Source organism: Neltuma alba, unplaced genomic scaffold, assembly GCF_004799145.2.
Source record: "Neltuma alba isolate B1F8T4 unplaced genomic scaffold, ASM479914v2 tig00011287_pilon, whole genome shotgun sequence".
NCBI lineage: Eukaryota > Viridiplantae > Streptophyta > Magnoliopsida > Fabales > Fabaceae > Neltuma > Neltuma alba.
In genome coordinates, this window is record NW_021635996.1 from 205,418 (window position 1) to 223,840 (window position 18,423).

Sequence of the window (18,423 nt, forward strand, 5' to 3'; positions counted from 1 at the left end):
CACTTGCGATAAATACTTGAGATCACTCTAGTCAGAATTGTTCTACATCATTTGCTCGCGGTAGTAGTTGAGAAGGGAACAAGGGACCATCGAGCAGCCACTGCCACCAGCAGCGGAGGATCAGAACTCCGACGCACTGAACAGAGGCGTAGACGATTGAAATGGCGGATACTACAACGCAAGGAAGAGCCACCCTCTTCTCTCCTTACAAGATGGGCAAATTCGATCTCTCTCACAGGTCTCACTTCTCTCTCTCTCTCTCTCTGTTTTTTTTTTTAAGATTCCTTTGACTCAAATTTTCAGGATTTGGGGAGACGAAATCGGCGATGGATTTTTGAGAAATTAACTGAGTCGGTGTTGTTGGAATTGGACAGGGTGGTGCTGGCGCCGATGACGAGATGCAGAGCTTTGAACTGGATTCCGCAGCCGGCGATGGCAGAGTACTACGTGCAGAGGTCAACTCCGGGGGGCTTTCTCATTACCGAAGGAACCTTGATCTCTCCCACGGCGCCAGGGTAATCCTTGTAATTTTGTCTACTTTTTGAGGTCTTTTGTAATTCAGGATCATCTGGTAGTGGAATCTGGAATGAATGAATTATTGAATTTCGTTCCTCGCTGGTCAAAGATGGTGTCATATGAAATGATAGTAGCCACGTGGCGGGATTTCCTTCGTCGTGATACCCACATTTTATAGTGGGATATGCAGGTGTCAGTGTCCAAGAATTTTTTGCTTTTTTTTTTTTATGACTATCATGTTTTGATGTTTTTGTTTCATAAAATTTTTAAAGAAAAAAATGCAAAAAGTGACCAGTTTTTGTACAGCATATTATTTTCTAACTTCTGTAAAAAGATCCAGTTTTCTTGTCCATGCAAAATTTTGATGTCTTGCTACTCAAACCTGAAATTTCTTTCGCAATATTCATAAATTTTACTTTGAAATTTAGTTGGAAGTGCAAGTTGCTCTTCCAGAGATAGAAGGATAACGTTACTATCTCTACCCATGAAAAACTAAAATGATTGTTGCCCTTGTCTTTTTATATAATCAACATGCTTTTATTTTTATTAAACCCTAATCCCCCCCCCCCCCAAAAAAAAGAAAAAAAGGGACCAAAAGCATATTTAAACTTATTTATAGACACTATTTGACTATGGGCACTTTCAAGCTGTTTTCAAGTTTGACCCTAAAACCCACAGTACCACAAGAGGGAAAAAAGTTTTCCAGTTAAAATTTTCTTTTGGGTGGTGCAAAATTTTCATTGAAATTTGACTATTGATATGGAATACAACTTTGATGCGGAATAAAGTACATTTTACACACGACGTACAGTTAGACATTGGATTCAAAATGAAATGCGAAATTGGCTTAATTATGCAGATTTCCACATGTACCTGGCATATATTCAGAAGAACAAGTTGGGGCATGGAGGAAGATAGTGGATGCTGTCCATGCCAAAGGAAGCATTATCTTTTGCCAACTCTGGCATGTTGGCCGAGCTTCTCACTCAGGTAATAACTCCTAATTTAATTTATGATGATCTCCGTCCATTTAATCAGGAAAGTTTGAATGCTAGCATAGGTACAGGATACTTATCGATAAATGTATAGAGAGAGCTAGCCATAAGACAAAACTTCAAATGCTTACTTGTGGCCTGAAAGTGTCGCATAATGTCTTTCTTGTCCAGCATGATTCTCCATTTGTGCCTTATTTGTGGCCTCCATTTTTTGTGTTTTATAGGTCATACCAAATCTATGTACCTAATATATATATATCTCTATATATCATAAAAAACCCATATAAAGCTATACTATTTGTAAGAGTAAGGGGCCGTTGGTATCTGATCTTCAATGGGGACAGTCTCACTTGCTTACACTTGGTTACTTGAACATTAATCATATGATGGATAAAAATGATAATCAAAATTATTTATTTTCTCCAACTACAAACCAAATAGGACATTTTGGGAGTAGATGGAGCTTAACCTTAAATCATTTGGTATTCATATTTATTTATTTTAAATTGCTAAGCATTTAAATGGACCAAACAAGTTACCCCGACACATCCCATATTAACAACTCAAAGTTAGAGAGAAACAGACATAAAGGGTGGCTCCACTTCTAATGATGTGCGTCTTATAGAAGGGAGTCCACCCTTTTCTCGACGTAATTTGCACTTTAGAGGATCCAAATCTTATATTGACATGTTGTAAAGTATATATATGTATTACTTCCTTCGATCTTTTTTTAAACAAAGCCTTGCCAACTACTATCTTGAAATTAATGAAATTTGTAAGTATTAGTTAAATATAAAACATGTTTACAGCTTCTTAAAGCTACTCATTGATTTGTAGAGTTTTTAACTGGGGGAGGAAAATAGGATGGGAAAACTAGTAATTAAGCTAAGAATAAAAGAGATAAGTGTATTTTAAAAATGAGTTAAAAATATTTTATTAAATTTTATAAAGGGTCTTGTATGAAAAAAAAATCAATTGGTATGATGGTACAAAAAGGAGAGTATATCATAAACATTTTATGGAACTATTTTGCTAAATAGGTCGGAATTGGATTTTAAATTTACTTGATTATCCTTGCCCAACTCTGGTTTGACGTTATGATATTTCATATTTATCCTTGTCAGTTAGGAGGTGTTAGGACTTATCCTCGTTTTTCTCTTTCTACTTCCGAAACAGTTTATCAGCCAGGAGGGGCCCCGCCCATATCGTCCACTAGCAAGCCCATATCAGCGAGGTGGAGAATTCTCTTGCCGGATGGGTCCTATGGCGTGTATCCAGAGCCTCGAGCCCTGAAAACTTATGAAATACCGGACATCGTGCAGCATTACCGGCAAGCGGCAGTAAACGCTATTCGGGCGGGTTAGTTTGCTAATTTAATTATATACTTCCACATAAGAACTGTTCGCTTTTTAATTGTCATTCCCAACAATAATGACTATCATAGGCTATAGCTTATAAATTATCATTTGGCTGGGGACTAAAAATACTTCCTTCTCCATATGGTCCATTGAGTGATTATGAATGCTCCTCCGTTTTAAAGGCTCCATAATACCTAACGCGTCGAAAGTGTAGTCTTTTTCATGCTCATGGAAGTATGGTCCACATTGGGAAAAGTTAGCGCTCCTTTAGCCTAATAATGCATATCCATATCATTCGCTTCAAAGTGCACGATGATAATGAAAAGTCACGCTTACGATTATAAAATTCTTGCGCGTTTGTTAGTTCATATGATTCCTTTTTCTTATCCCAGAGCGGAGATTGCCTCAAAATGACCCTCCGGACAGAGACTTGAAATGATACTGTCCTCCAGAGAGGCTTGATGCAACTTGGCTTCTTTGTCTTTTTTGGCGATAAACTTGGCTTCTTTGTCTAGACGCTGCTATGTCTTGGGTTAAAAAAATTAACTTTTGCTTGTGGACTGTTGAATTGAAACACCATATTAACTATAATTTTAACGACACTTCTTTTGTTTGATCATGTACCAACACATTGACTCAATGCCATGTGATAAAACAGGTTTTGATGGAATTGAAATTCACGGGGCTCATGGGTACATTATTGATCAATTTTTGAAGGATGGGATCAACGATCGAACAGATGAATATGGTGGATCACTAGATAATCGTTGCAGATTTCTAATGCAGGTGGTTAAAGCAGTGGTTTCTGCCATCGGAGCCGATAGAGTTGCCGTGAGAATCTCACCGGCAATAGATCACCTGGATGCCATGGACTCTGACCCACTTAGACTAGGCTTAGCTGTGGTCGAGAGGCTCAACAAGCTCCAACAAGAGTTAGGCTCAAAGCTTACATATCTCCACGTGACCCAGCCTCGATACACTGCATATGGGCAAACAGAATCAGGCAGACCTGGGAGTGAAGAAGAAGAAGCTCACTTGATGAGGAACTTGAGGAAGGCTTATCAAGGGACGCTCATGTGCAGTGGTGGATTCACAAGGGAATTAGCAATTGATGCCGTGGCTCAAGATGATGCTGATTTGGTATCATTTGGTCGTCTTTTCATATCAAATCCAGACCTGGTCCTAAGGCTTAAGATTAATGCACCTCTGAATAAGTATAACAGGAAGACTTTCTACACCCAGGATCCCGTTGTGGGATACACAGATTACCCCTTCTTGAACAAGGAAAGCGGGCCTAAATCACTCTCGCGTCTTTAATTGTGTCAGTTTTTGGATATGTTATTTGCATTGTTATTGCATGATTGCAATCTCCGCAACTTGTCACCGGGTTCAAGCTCTTACCCTTGGGGAAATACATATATTTTTATTGAGATTGGTACTGATAGCTGTTGAGTGTTGACTAGTTCATTATCGTCTCCACCCCCCACTTGTCTCTCTCACACGCATTTTCTTTGCTTTTTCTTTTTAGTCTGCCCCTTGGTTTGAATTTATTTGCAGTAGTATACAGAGAACTATCCTACTCTTTTTTCTTCCTTTTATCTCTTTTTCAATGAGTTGTGAATCGATCAGCAGAATATTAAGAAATTGCGCGTCTAATCACAGAAATCGCTATTGAGTGCTATCTACAATCTTAATTATAAGAGCTAGTTGATTAATTTGAGGAGATAAAAGAAATAAGTTAAGTTAGTTATGTGTAATAAATATGTACTGTTTTTTCTAAAATATTCTTGCTAATCAAGTGTATTAGCTAGAATTATTATTATTAGAAGGATTATCTTAGAAAAAAACTATAAATATGAGAGGCAAAGTGGATTGAGATTTTATAATTATGATCAAAATAAAAATTAAATGAGATTTTATATTAAGGATTGGAGGTAGTATTATTTGGTGCCGGATAGGCTTTTTTGGTGTGGATTTTTGGTAAAGCTTGGGAAGGAGTTATAACGATGAGAAGCTTTCCTGCCTACCGATGCATACGTTATTTCTTACCCTGATAATTCACAGTAATTTCAAATCATAACGTTTTTTTTCTTTTTAGAAAACTAAAGGTAAATATTTAGAGGCGCATGCATATAAATATAAGACAAGGCGGCGAGCTGTACCAAATTATTATCACCTCGCTATTGTCTGTTGATTGGGCCACGCGTGACTCTTTAGCCCGGAATCAAATGCCCAGGCCTACTATGTTTTCTAGGAAACTAAACAAAACTCCCAAACATAAAGGCGGAAAAGAAACGAAAACTATGAGGTATAATAACTACCAATCAAAGAATGAGAAATTTTATTACTAGAAATATGAATCATCCATCAATACATAATATAGAATCAACAAATGATGAACAGTGCATCTCATCTGGTTTTAGTAAAAAGCCACATTAAGCTGCAATATCCTACTTGTTTTTATTATGCCTAGCTAGGGGCTCAGTTAATACCTAGAATAACCGCTAATCGCTAGCACTTCTAATGCACATCAGGAAACACCGGATAAACAGGTCGCATGTCAGGATAGAACAGTCCGAAATGTTGCTCTACACCGCCAGGCTTGAGATTCTCATTGAACATCGCAAACACAAAACCTTCTATGAAAGCGTCCGGCCTCTTTGGTGTTCCTGCCTGTGAAGCAATGCGTCTCACGAAGTTCTGATTATAAGTAGCGGCCATTGATGTAGTTGTGAGCTCCCCTTTACCAGCAGAAGGCCAACCACTCTCAGAAACCACAACGTCCACATCAGCAAATCCCACTTTCTCCATTGCCCAGAAAAACGAATCGATCATGGCATCAAGCATGTTACAATACCCAAAACTTCCGTCCTGAACTACAACGTCCTTAGCATTTAACTGAGCGTAGTCCAAGCGTATGTTTTGAGGGTCAGACGCATATGCAAAATATGGATACAAGTTAACCAAAAGAGGGTTTGCTTGAGCTGAAAGGAAACCCAGAATCCCAACCATAGCCTCCTTCGATTCGTCTGAGAAAACAGAGAGCGAAGGTGGATATGAAGTTCCGAAGACAGAAGTAGGCACCGAGGTGGTCACAGAAATGCCACTTAAATGAGAAGCATCAAGTATGCTTTGAAGATTCTGCATCACAGGCAGCACGTAGTTAGCCAAGTTCCCTGGAACCACCTCGTTTCCGACAACAATGAAACGAAAGACGATGTCTTGGGAGTATGGTTGTACGTAGGTTGCGAACCACTTGTCGACGGCTTCGATGGTGGCAGCCATGGCGGGTAAATCTTCGTTTCGAATGCCAAGAGTGAGATCAATTTGGGTGTTTCTGAGGGCTTCAAGCACAGCAACGTCAGGGTCGAATAGCCTCATCTTGGTTATGCCGTTGTTCCTGTAGAGTTGCACCACTTGAGCCGGAGACGGCAGGTCGTTTCCAAGTCTTCCGTAGTTAACACCTATAGCAACGAATGCTTCAGCCCTTGCTGCTAAAGCACATAACGCAAGAGCGACTTGAACAAGTGTCATCATCATTCCGCCTGAAAAACCCTGCCAAAAAAAAAAGAAGTTTTATTTAAGCATGAGGTTACAAATGTAAGAACCTTCATGAAGGGAAGCAGTCACCTAGCTAATTATTCAAGCAAGCGAAGCAACCGTTGGAAAATTTGACAGAAGAAGCAGTTTTTAATTAATTACATATAGATTTGCTGAACAAATCACAGCGCGAAAACTCTTCAAGTTTCTAATAAAGCTTCGCACCTGTTTGTCTTTATCATCAATATATATAGACGTTTCTATCAGTATAAAGTGTTCGCTTGAAGAAGGGGTTAAAAAACTACGATGAAGAGTTAAAGACTACAGAAAAAGAAAACAAAGTGAAAACATAGATGAATTAAAGCTCTGCCAAACGAACAAGAAAGTAATTGAATTCCAGTAACTTACAGATTTAATGGTACTGCGGAATAGAAGATGGATGAGCTGATATCAGTGACGCTTCTAATTCCTTCCTTGGGCTTTTTATATGTATATATAGAAATCCTACTCTAACTTTGATTATATGTTTCATGTACTGTGAATGACTGAATTTCCTCAATTGCTTGCATGACAAGTTATTCACCAGTTGCCGTGCTTCGTGTATACGAGGAAGTAACTTCCACTAATGCCCCGTTTGGTACGGTGCAAGAGTTAATTCCTTGACAAGGCACAAATAGGTCTCCTATATGCTCGGTCATTAACGAAATTTTAATTTCCTTTCATGAGATAATATCAATATCATTAATAATCAACAGACCTCACACAAAAAGTTCATGGAAAATATTTATGCAAGAGGGAAATTATACTAGCTAGAGGCAATGCAATATCCCAGAAAACGCGGTTGGGAATCAACCATGAATACATGACTCAGGAGGTGTTTGAATGGAATCAAAACCATGGTTTTAAAAGTATTTTTACGGTGTACGAAGTAAATATGTAGAAGAGTTTGTCTCGTTTCGAGAAAAAATACTTTCAAACACTCCTTGAATTTCAATGCTAAGCATGACGAGAGCACCAGGAGCTCATCATTTGTGCACACCGTTTTAATAAAGTCGAGAAAGAGTTCTCTCCATTTAATTGCCATGCGATGTAGTTTTGTGGAATAAAAGCCCTGTTTGGATAGTAGGCCAAACTATGGTTTGGGAAAAAAACAACCCAAATAGGCATAAATTATCTGAAACCATGGTTTTGGAATCCAAAACCATGGTTTCGGGAAAAGTGAATCCATTCTGCTTTTGGTTCAAATTGAAGAGTATGATTGTGCCTATTAGAATAAATCTCAACAATAATATGACTTTAATACCCCTTAATTAAGTTTTTATAAACATATTTAATCTTATATCTTATAAATAAATATACACATATTAATTATTTATTAATTATATTATCTTATATATTATTAATTATGTTGGTAAAAAATATATTATTAACAATTTTATTCCTTCAAATTAAAATATATCAAACAATCTATGTTTTATGTAATTATCATATTAACTTATGCTTTTTTTAATAATTTGTACATATAAAAAGTGCTTCTGATAACAACTATCCAAACACTCTTACTTCTCAGAATCACTTTTTCACAAAATTTATTTTTTCCAGAATCTATTCTCCAGAAGCTATTCTCCAAACCATGATTTGGTTTCATCCAAACACACCCAAAGTCAAGGAATCGAAGTTCCCTCCATTCAAGAAAAGTTCTTTTTTTTTTTTGTAAAAAAAAATAATGAGCAAGTTTTTTTAATAATGACTGTTCAATATAGACAGTACATAGACGGTACAGATATGATGAACTTAAAATGCTTATCAAGGTAATTAGTACTGAAACCGGTTGCCTCTTTCTAGGCACCTCCTTAAGCATCTTGCCGACATTATTGGCTCCAAAGACTTTGTGAACATTTGGCGAACTTGTGGGGCTCATCAGCTGGGAAATAAGGAGCGAAGGCGCAGTCATTAGCACATCTTCTTCGAAGCAGCTTGCAGCCTTCCTCCCTCTTTCACTTGTTCAATCACTTGATTAGGTGTTTACCTGCGCATGAAGACGATGTCGGAGAAGAAGGGGGAATAAACCGAGAGGACTGAAACGCTCCAATCCTTCAGAATTTCTATATCCACCTAGATTGCTCACCATCGAACGGTTGAGATAATTTCTAACTTTGATGAAACGGTGCGTAGTGATGATGTAGCTCCTTGTGCTCATCAAGCCGCGTCGCATTGAAACTTGTTCCCCGGGGCCAAGGCTTCATGTTTGCATCCTGTCGTCCAACTTTAATGAAATTCCTCAGTCTTTGCCATTGTCAATATTTTCCATTCGTAACCCGGCATTAGCATTACTTTGAAATTTTAACCAAATTCTTTGTATGAGCTCAAAATATCATGCCAGAAACTATGTCGTTTCCAGAGAACCATCTTGCTCCTTGTTCTTCTTTTCTTTTCCTTTTTTTTTTTTTTAAATATTTGAAGGAGATAACCTAATAGTCTGAGGTTCTCTGACCCATGGCCTGAATCTTTCATATCGTTAGGCTATAAGTTCATTAACTCTTTCTTTCTTTCTTTCTTTTTTAAATACAGGAATTAATGATTATCAAAGGATGTGAATTATAAATTATTTTTTGGTGCCTAGCTATACTTCTGGGTAGAAATTTTTGCTACAAAATAAGAGGTCGAGTTCCAACGTGGGAGCCTTCCTGCATATTGATCCGATCCATCTGTTATTTCTCCTTTGGCCAGCCGAATTGGTGACCGTTTCTTCACTGGGCCACTGTATTTTAGCCCGAAATCTTCAAATGCATTAGGCCTACTATGTTTTAGGAAACTAGACAAAACCTCCCAAAAAAGAAAGCAGAAAAGAAACGAAAATAACCTAGCAAAGATATCCAGCCACCAATCTTAAGAATGAGAAGTTTTATTACAAGAAATATGAATCATCAATCAATATCAACAAGTAAAGTAAAAAAAAAAAATCAATATATAATATCAAATCAATAAATGATGAACATTACATCTCATATGTTTTCAGTGAAAAACACATAAAGTTCCGATATTAGCCTATTTGTTCTCATAGTGCCCTAGGGGCTAAGTCAATACCTAAAATTACTGCTATAAGCCTATAACAATGAGGATCATCAACTAGCACTTTAAGTTCTAATGCAAAAGAGGGAAAACCGGATAAACAGGTCGCATGTCAGGATAGTACAGTCCGAAATGTTGTTCCACACCAGGAGGCTTGAGATTCTCATTGAACATCGCAAACACAAAACCTTCGATGAATTTGTTTGGTCTCTTCGGTGTTCCTGTCAGTGAAGCAATGCGCCTCACGAAGTTCTGATTATAAGTAGCAGCCATTGATATAGTTGTGAGCTCCCCGTTACCATCAGAAGGCCAACCACTCTCAGAAACCACAACGTCCACGTCAGCAAATCCCACTTTCTCCGTAGCCCAGAAGAACGCATCTATCATAGCATCGAGCATGTTGGAATACCCCAAGCTTCCATCTTGAACCACAATATCTGTAGCACTTAACTGAGCATAATCCAAGCGTATGTTTTTAGGGTCAGACGCATATGCAAAATATGGATAGAGATTGATCAGAAGAGGCGATCCTTGAGCTGAAAGAAACCCTAGAATCCCTGTCATGACCTCTCTTGATTGGTCTGAGAAAACCGATTGCGAAGGAGGAAATGAAGTTCCCAAGACAGTGGTAGCCACACAGGTTGTCATAGAAATGCCGTTCAAATTCTGAGCATCCAGTAGCGTTTGGAAATTCTGCATGACTGGGAGTACGTAGTTAGCCAAGTCTCCGGGAACCAGCTCGTTTCCGACAGCTATGTACGCGAAGTCAACGTCGTCGAGGTATGGTTCTACGTAGGTTTTGAACCACGTGTTGACAGGTTCCATGCTGGCAGCCATGGCGGGCAAATCCTCGTTTCGGATGCCGAGAGTGAGACCAATGTGGGTGTTTCTGAGAGCTTCAAGCACAGCAATGTCAGGGTCGAATAGCCTCATCTCAGTTATGCCGTTTTTCTGAAACATCTTCACCACCTCGGCCGGAGGTGGCAGGTTGTCTCCTAGTCTTCCATAGTTAACACCTACAGCAATGGACGCATCTGTTCTTGCTGCTAAAGCACACAAGGCGAGAGCGATTTGAATGATCAGTATCATCATTCTCCCCAAAAAAAACCCTACAAAAGAAAACAAATGTAGTCAGTATGTTTCATGCATAGCAGAACGTAAATTTTTTTTAGTTTTCTTGTAAAGAAATCCTACCTTATTCAGGCAAGTGAAGCACCCATTGGAAAATCTGACAGTTAAAAAGTAGTATAATTAAGTATATATAGATTTGTTTTCTTTGATTAGTGGTTTGCCGTAAAAATAACTCTGGTTCACGCTTAAACTCTTCTACATACGGGTAATAAAGCTTGGTGCTTTTTCTTTTTGGGTACTAAAGCTTTGTATTTGTTTGCCTTTATGAATAATAGGTGAAAAAGGTGTTCTTCAAAAGCTTCAATAATTAATTAAGAGTTAAAGACTACAGAAGCGACAGAAACCTAAGAAGAAACATATTATAAGAAGCTTTACATTTCTCTAAACCAGTCATAGACAAGAAGAGGAAACGAACAAATTAAGCTTACAGATTTAATGGTATTGCTGAATAGAAGAGATGAACTAATCACAGTACGGTGATGCCGATAAGGTGTCTGTACGTAATATTCCGACATTGGGCCTTATCTATATATACACATATGTAAAAGAACTATTCTTATTCTGCCTTTGATATGCCAAATCTACGTGATTCTGATAAGATATTTGTTTCCTTTAATGTGAATTTCCTCAGTTAATTGCTCAACAAGTTACTCATCAGTTTGCCGTTTGTTTCCCCTTTTGACAAATTAGGAAAGTTTTTTTTTTAGTAACACAAATTAGGATAGCTGGCTTGCGAAATACTAGCATTCACAAGATAATGATATCAGCATCGATTTGGGCCAACGGCGATTTGGGCGGTGGCCCAGAAAAATATCCCAAAGCAGTGGAAATTGTGAAGGAAGTTTTTAATTAGATTGTAAAATGTTTTCGTAAGAAATGGAAGTAAGAACGAGTTTTTTATTTTCCTTTTGAGCGGATTATGGAAATGAGATTTTTTTTTCCAACAACGAGATAAGTGCTTGGTATGCCATGAGAAAATCAAGAATGAACTATCGTATTTTATTGGACAATAGTAGTGCCTCTCATTCATATAAAATTATATGCTATTTTATCTTAATAAAAATATACCATCTTGCCACCTCAGTGGAATGGAGAAGCCAAAAAATATACTATCTCCGGTTTTTAATATAAGAGCTAGTTGACTAATTTGAGTAGATTAAGAAAACTAGTTAAGTTAGTTATTTATAATAAATATATATTATGTTTTCTAAAATATCTTTACTAATCAAGTGTATTGACTATAAATTATTATTATTGTAAGATTTCATTGAAAGGAAAAAAAGATAAATATGAGAGACAAAGTAAATTGGAATAATTTAAGACTAAAATAAAAATCAAATAAATTCCTATATTAAGGAACAAAAGTGATGCCTAGCATAGCAGTTATACGTTGGGGCGTTTATTCCGTTCCATTCATTCTAGCCAACGGTAGCATCAAAATGAGACAAAAACCTCTGCTTATGTAACAATACTAGCTTGATTTTCCCTTCCTACTCTTCTAGATATATTTTCCCAATACAATAATTTTATTTATAGTTTTCTCTTTTCAGACTAAAACTAAGCGGTATGTACTGTAGTGCTTGTGAGATAATGAGAATCAAACAATTTTTTTTTGAGAGTGAAGGACTAAATCCTATCATATAGCCTTAATAACTCAACTAATCAAATGGGTTATATTTAACTATTTTTTTCATATTCATGAATCCAATAAGTGAAATAATATTCATTTACACTATCACTGAGAATATCATAATAATAACATATATACCAATAAAAGGACGCGACATAAAATTTGGCTAAATGTATATCTCTACATTTAATTAATCCGTATCCATGGCTTTGGCCAGTTAAGTATACACCCAATTAATGTTGACTAATTATCTCTTTTTTTTTTTTTGATTGCAGAGGAAATGAAAACCAAACAAACTGAGAATCAAAAGTCGACAAAAAATGAACTATCCTACACCTTCTGCGTTCAGCACGTTCATGACGCTAGAGGGGCCTAAGATCTGAAATCCCGGGCTAAGGTTCAATGCGAACTTGGCGAGCGTATCAGCTCTTGCATTATCCTCTCTTCGGCATTGCTTCAAGTCGATTCGCCAGTCTCTGTTAAGGACTTGCTTCACTTCCATGATCAGGTACCAATCCTCATGTAAGTCAGGGACGTGACCTCGTATCAGGTGCAGGGCCTCGGAACAGTCCGATCTCAGCACAGCATCACGGATTCCCATATCCCAGGCTCGCTTAAGGCCGAGGAGACAACCCCAAAGCTCCGCCGTCAAGGCGTCTCCTGAGCTAAGTCTTGAGTAAAAGCCTTCCTTCACCTGGTTTGAGTCGTCCAGGATAATGCCACCGCACCTTCTTTTGCACCACACATATGTCATTTTATAGCAGTTAATATACTATATTTAGTCCTAAATACAAGAGCTGGTTTGTAGTATAATTTACATTGCAAACAAGATCTTATATTTAAAACTGAAGGTAGTAGATTATCACGTGTTGCCTTCATATAGAGTATATATTAGTCATGATTGTCATATAATACATTTAACATTTTCTCATACTCGGCCGAATAATAATCATATGAATTAGTAGACTGTAATGGATTCTTATAACAGAGTATGTTCTCCTAGATCTGTTGTGCTAGTATGCGGATCACAATGGCTTTAATACCTATAGAAAGCATATATATATATATATATAATATCTATATATATATATAAACCTAAGCAATGCATCATATATACTTAAAAAAATTAAATTATCCTATAGTAACCTCAGGTACCGTAGCTCCGCTCCTGATGATAAGGACCATGCTTATCCATAATTTTTGTTAAACTGAAATTTTCATACAAGAGGAGACTCATCACGTCAACTCCTTCTCTTTTTGTTATTAGTTTAGTTTTTTTTTTTTTTTTGAAATCATGAGCAAATCTTTAGCTTCTTTTTTTTTTTAAAACAATAATATATTGACGTAATTTCTTAAGAGACATGACTTTCATAGTTTGGCAAAAAAAGATATGAATTTTGCAACAAAGACTGTAAAAAAAGGAACTTAAAAGTTAATATTTAAATTTGGTAAAATTAATGATTAAATACGCACCATTGAAATTAAAATATGACCTGAAACCTGATAAATGTTTCGTGAAGTTATAATATTTTTTGGGTCCCTAAAATCATCATAATCTAATGTTTTGAACGTTATCGTCGGCGTCGTCATCAGTATATATATGAGCTCTAGATACTTATATTTTTATTCATATATAAATTACACTCATAAGCATCATGCTTGCTTCAGCAAGCACTTTTGAATGAATTTAAAGAGGAAAAACTGGATAAACAGGTTGCTTAGTAGTCGGCAAGAAGAGCCCAAAGTTTTGCTCCACACCAGCAGGCTTTTGATTCTCATTGAACATTGCAAAAATGAAACCTGGAATCACAGCGTCAGGTTTCTTTGGTGTTCCATTCTTTGTAGTGATTCGCTTCGCGAAGTTCTTATTATAAGTCGAAGCCAACGTTGGACTGGTAAAATTACCATTTCCAGCAGAAGGCCAACCAGTTTCAGACACCACCAGGCCCACATTATTCACTCCCACTTTCTCCATTGCCCAGAAAAATGCATCAATCATGGCGTCAAGCATATTCTGATATCCTAAAGGTCCGTCCTGAACCACGACGCCTGGAGCTGTGAACTGAGCATAGTCCAAGCGTACATTTACAGGATCAGAAGCATATGCGAAATAGGGATACAGATTGATGAGAAGAGGATTTTGAGTGTATGCGAGGAATCCCAGAATCTTTATCATGACTTCTCTGGAATTGTCTGCGAAGACAGACGCTGAAGGAGGATATGAATTTCCAAAAACTGAGGTAGCCACGCAGGTTGTCACAGAAATGTTGTCTAACTTCCGACCATCGAGTACGGCTTGGAAGTTCTGCATAACGGGAAGTATGAAGTTGGCTAATTCCCCTGGAACCAGCTCGTTTCCGACGACGATGAACTCGAAGGCGACGTCGTTGAGGAAGGGTTCGATGTTGGCGGCGAACCAGCCTTTGACGGCGTCCATATTGGTAGACATGAGCTGCAGATCCTGGTTTCGCACGCCAAGGGCGACACCAATTTTGCTGTTTCTAAGGGCGTTAAGAACATTAACGTCAGGGTCGAATAATCTCATCTTGGTGATGCCGTTTTGCTGGAACATTTGAACAACCTCGGCCGGAGGTGGCAGGTTGTCTCCTAGTCTTCCATAGTTAACGCCTATAGGAGCGACTGCTTCTGCTGTTGCTGCTAATGCACACAGGGCTATGGCGATTTGAACAAGTCTCATCATTTCTGCCCAAAAACCCTGAAAAAAAAAAAAGGAAAACAGGAAACAGTCTTGTAAGTCTGCCAAAGTAGTGTCTGGTATATAAAGTATAAGGACATAGCACAGAACATCATTTTTATATAGTGCTCGATTTATATGTAAAGTATGATGATTAAATAAAGATGTGGCAAAATAATTATCTATTGAAGTTTTTGTTTTGACTCTCAGAACAGGAATAGAATAGAGTGTTGACCATTTTAAGAGTTGATAACTGAACTCTTGAAGTATTTGTCTAATAAGAGACAAGAGTTCTTACTAGCTATGTCGCGCTCGTGAGACAGTAACATTAAATAAAATAGGACACACACACACACACACATATTAAGCTATACTAGATTTTGACTTCTGCAAACAAAGGAGGGGGAAATAAGATAGTACCTTAATCTTTTCTTTCTTAGTCAGATTAAGCTACAATATTTGGTAGAAGATCGAGGGAATAAGTCACAGTGAAGAGAGATGGAGGGATATATCCCTATTTATATCCTCAATGCATGGCTCAACTTATCAAAGAGATAATGTTTTACTATTTTCTCACATTCATGAATCCAATTAATATATTTATTTAAGTAAAAAACTATTCGTTCACATAACTACCGAGAATATTTCTACTTTTTCCGATCTTAAATATAGGAGCTAATATGTAAAGAATACTAGAAAACAACCATATCTAACTAATGGTGACTATAATCCTCTTATTCTTAGCTCCATGTAGATTATGTTTATCTTGAAACCTTTGACTATGTTCTTATCTTATTATTATGAAGATTACACATCAAATCTATAGTCGTATATATAGTCATCACATGAAGTCTATCATCAATCTAATGCATTTTCCCCACTTGCTCAAATGATTACATACAAAATTAGCAAACCGTTTTAGATTCATAGAAACTATGGCCTGTATTTCATATTTTCACTTATCATATCTGCATGAGGTTTATCCATAGCCATAAGCTGGTCTCTACTTGGTCGGAGTCAACTCATGCTGTTTTATATATCCATTATATATACCAAAAATATTAAAAAGACAAAAAATTAATTAGGGTTATTTATCTAGATACATGGCTTTGACCAATCAACTATATCTAATTAATGGTGACTATAATTATCTTGTGACTGGTCATATTTTGCAACATTTTAAAATGCAGAAAATGTGTTTATCTTTTAACCTTCAATATAAACTATATGTGTGTGTGTGTGTGTGTGTGTGTTCTTCACATGGTTATGAAGGTCGCATTAAGTCTGTCAACATACCTTTAATTATTATATGTGAGCACAAAAATTAAACCACTTTAATTTAAAGCCATCATAAAAAACAATTTTTGGATGCGCTCCGTGGGACATATTCCAGTAGTGTTAATAGGGGGAATAGCAGATCGTAAGGCCCGATACAATTTGAGACTAATTGGTACGGATGCAAGGGACTCAATTCCTACGAAACTCCGAATTAAGGAAGATGCAATGGAACGTATAAATGGGGTCTGGACAGAGATTGAGCACTGTCGTCCCAGTAATATAATTGTTTAAAGGAAGACAATTATTTTGAGCCTGCAATTAATTAACACCATAATGGGATGGAAGAAAATTGATGTTTCACAGCGATTGTGAGGTGGCCATTATTAGCATGTTAACTATATCGTCAGACTCAGACCGGACTATAGCTAGATGGAAAATCGGTCATATGTTCGATCTGGTTTATTTTAGTTGTGTTGCTTTAGTGTTATATATTTGATGATTTATTGGTGTCTGCCATCAATTGTGGAAGCTTACGCCAATTTGATTATTGGACAATTAATCCGGTGCATTTAATGATCTTAGTGTTTTGTAATAAATAATGGATATGTGATTGAGTATAAATTTAATACGTATGATAATGATATATGAACAAATATTGTCCAAAATAATTTTAATTTTATATACATTTTTTTAAAATTATATTAATTTAATTAAAATTGGTTTGACCACGGTGTGACTATTGAACTTTGAAAGATGGTCAGTTTAATTTCTGCTGAACAATGGAAATAATTAACTAAACATAAAATGTTCATCGATGCAAGTGCATTTTTACTTACATTAGTATAATTGGTCTTTTTCTCTCAATTTTACTATTAATTGCGTTATTGCTTAAGGGAAACTATGATTGTTGGAGTAAGCAATTTTAAGTTTTAAGGGCAAATTATTTTTTTAAACACTTTTACATGAATTTAAATTAATAAAAATTGTTTTTTATGCTTACAAAAAAATTAATTCACTCGATAAGTAACCAAATTTTTTTTTCTTACTCGAATCAATTTTTCTCCTTTAATTGCATTCCCAAATATGTTTTGAGGAAATTATTATTACAACGACAACACATTATAATTATTTTTTTAAAAAAAAAGACATCTCTTTTTGCTTTGCTGTTTCAACAACAATTTTCTCATATTTTATCCGGAGCCTTTGAAAACACCCTTAAGTCTCTTCACTTCTTCAAGATTAATCAAAGTGGTGGATGCTATCACTGGACTGGCCAAATTGCTTTGGAACAGTGCGAGATCCAAAACTTGGACTGGAGGGCTTGAACTGCTAAACCCTACAATTGCTGTTCCTGAAGTGTCACCTGAAAATTAAACGAAATCATGATCATAATTAACACTAAAATATTTAAGCATTAATACGAATATATCAAGGAAGATGTGATAATGGCATAAAAATAACTCTGTGTTAATTACTAATTACGCACCTTCGTTAAAGGCAAAGTGCAGTAAACCAGGAGGAACAACGAAAACATCTCCTTTGACGAGAGATTTTTGATACACAGTGTTGTCTGATGAAATGAATCCAAATCTCACTTTCCCTTCCAAAAGAAAAGTGATTTCTGAAACCCCAGGATGTGAATGGATGGGAACTGCAGAACCTTTCTCAAAATCTGCACGAGCCATGGCGAATCCAAGAGTATTCAGTCCAGGAAGCTGAGCATCGAACACAGGTTTGAACCCAAACTTGAACATATTTGTGCTGTTGGCTGGAACATGTAAGCCAGAGAAAACAAAGTCATCCACAGTGACTTTCTTGGGATCTTTGCATGAGAATCCATTGGGACCAATCGGACCTGCTTTATCTGCAACACAGAAATCTAATGCAGAAGCTTGGAAAGAGGGGGAAGAAATGAGGAACAGGACGAAGGAAACGAGAGCAATCATGTTTGTTTGCTTGATATCTGTATTGAAGAGTGATTCTAAAAGTGTTTGGTTAGCTTGCATATATAATACGTAGAGGCGTTGAAATTTGTTAACCATTGATTGCTTGATCTTTATTGTGAGATGATATGGCCTAATGAATGATACAGATTCATAATTAAATACACTTTGAGGCCAAAAGAAGTTGATTATGCATTGAATGGATCAGACCTTCTAATTTAATTAATATTAATAGGCTCTACATATACACACACCATGCTCTTTT

At 36.7% G+C, this 18,423-nt stretch overlaps 5 protein-coding genes across 5 annotated transcripts; 1 reads left to right on the forward strand and 4 right to left on the reverse strand.

Annotated features, from left to right (window-relative positions):
* On the forward strand, positions 1-4,336 carry LOC114711258 (12-oxophytodienoate reductase 3). Its single transcript, XM_028895627.1, has 5 exons — positions 1-238; positions 375-515; positions 1,376-1,506; positions 2,688-2,870; positions 3,528-4,336. The coding sequence occupies exons 1-5, from the start codon at positions 162-164 to the stop codon at positions 4,184-4,186; spliced, it is 1,191 nt and encodes a 396-aa protein (XP_028751460.1). The 5' UTR covers positions 1-161; the 3' UTR covers positions 4,187-4,336.
* An 844-nt stretch (positions 4,337-5,180) lies between these two features.
* Positions 5,181-6,407, reverse strand: LOC114711262 (probable glucan endo-1,3-beta-glucosidase BG4). The gene has a single exon (XM_028895630.1). The coding sequence runs from the start codon at positions 6,404-6,406 to the stop codon at positions 5,390-5,392; it is 1,017 nt and encodes a 338-aa protein (XP_028751463.1). The 5' UTR covers position 6,407; the 3' UTR covers positions 5,181-5,389.
* Positions 6,408-9,553: 3,146 nt separating this feature from the next.
* LOC114711268 (probable glucan endo-1,3-beta-glucosidase BG5) lies at positions 9,554-10,573 on the reverse strand. The gene has a single exon (XM_028895636.1). The coding sequence runs from the start codon at positions 10,571-10,573 to the stop codon at positions 9,554-9,556; it is 1,020 nt and encodes a 339-aa protein (XP_028751469.1).
* A 3,356-nt stretch (positions 10,574-13,929) lies between these two features.
* LOC114711269 (probable glucan endo-1,3-beta-glucosidase BG4) lies at positions 13,930-14,943 on the reverse strand. Its single transcript, XM_028895637.1, has one exon. The coding sequence runs from the start codon at positions 14,941-14,943 to the stop codon at positions 13,930-13,932; it is 1,014 nt and encodes a 337-aa protein (XP_028751470.1).
* A 2,462-nt stretch (positions 14,944-17,405) lies between these two features.
* LOC114711271 (auxin-binding protein ABP19b-like) lies at positions 17,406-18,161 on the reverse strand. The gene is made up of 2 exons (XM_028895638.1): positions 17,702-18,161; positions 17,406-17,578 (listed from the first exon to the last, which is right to left on the reverse strand). The coding sequence occupies exons 1-2, from the start codon at positions 18,159-18,161 to the stop codon at positions 17,406-17,408; spliced, it is 633 nt and encodes a 210-aa protein (XP_028751471.1).
* Positions 18,162-18,423: the final 262 nt, after the last annotated feature.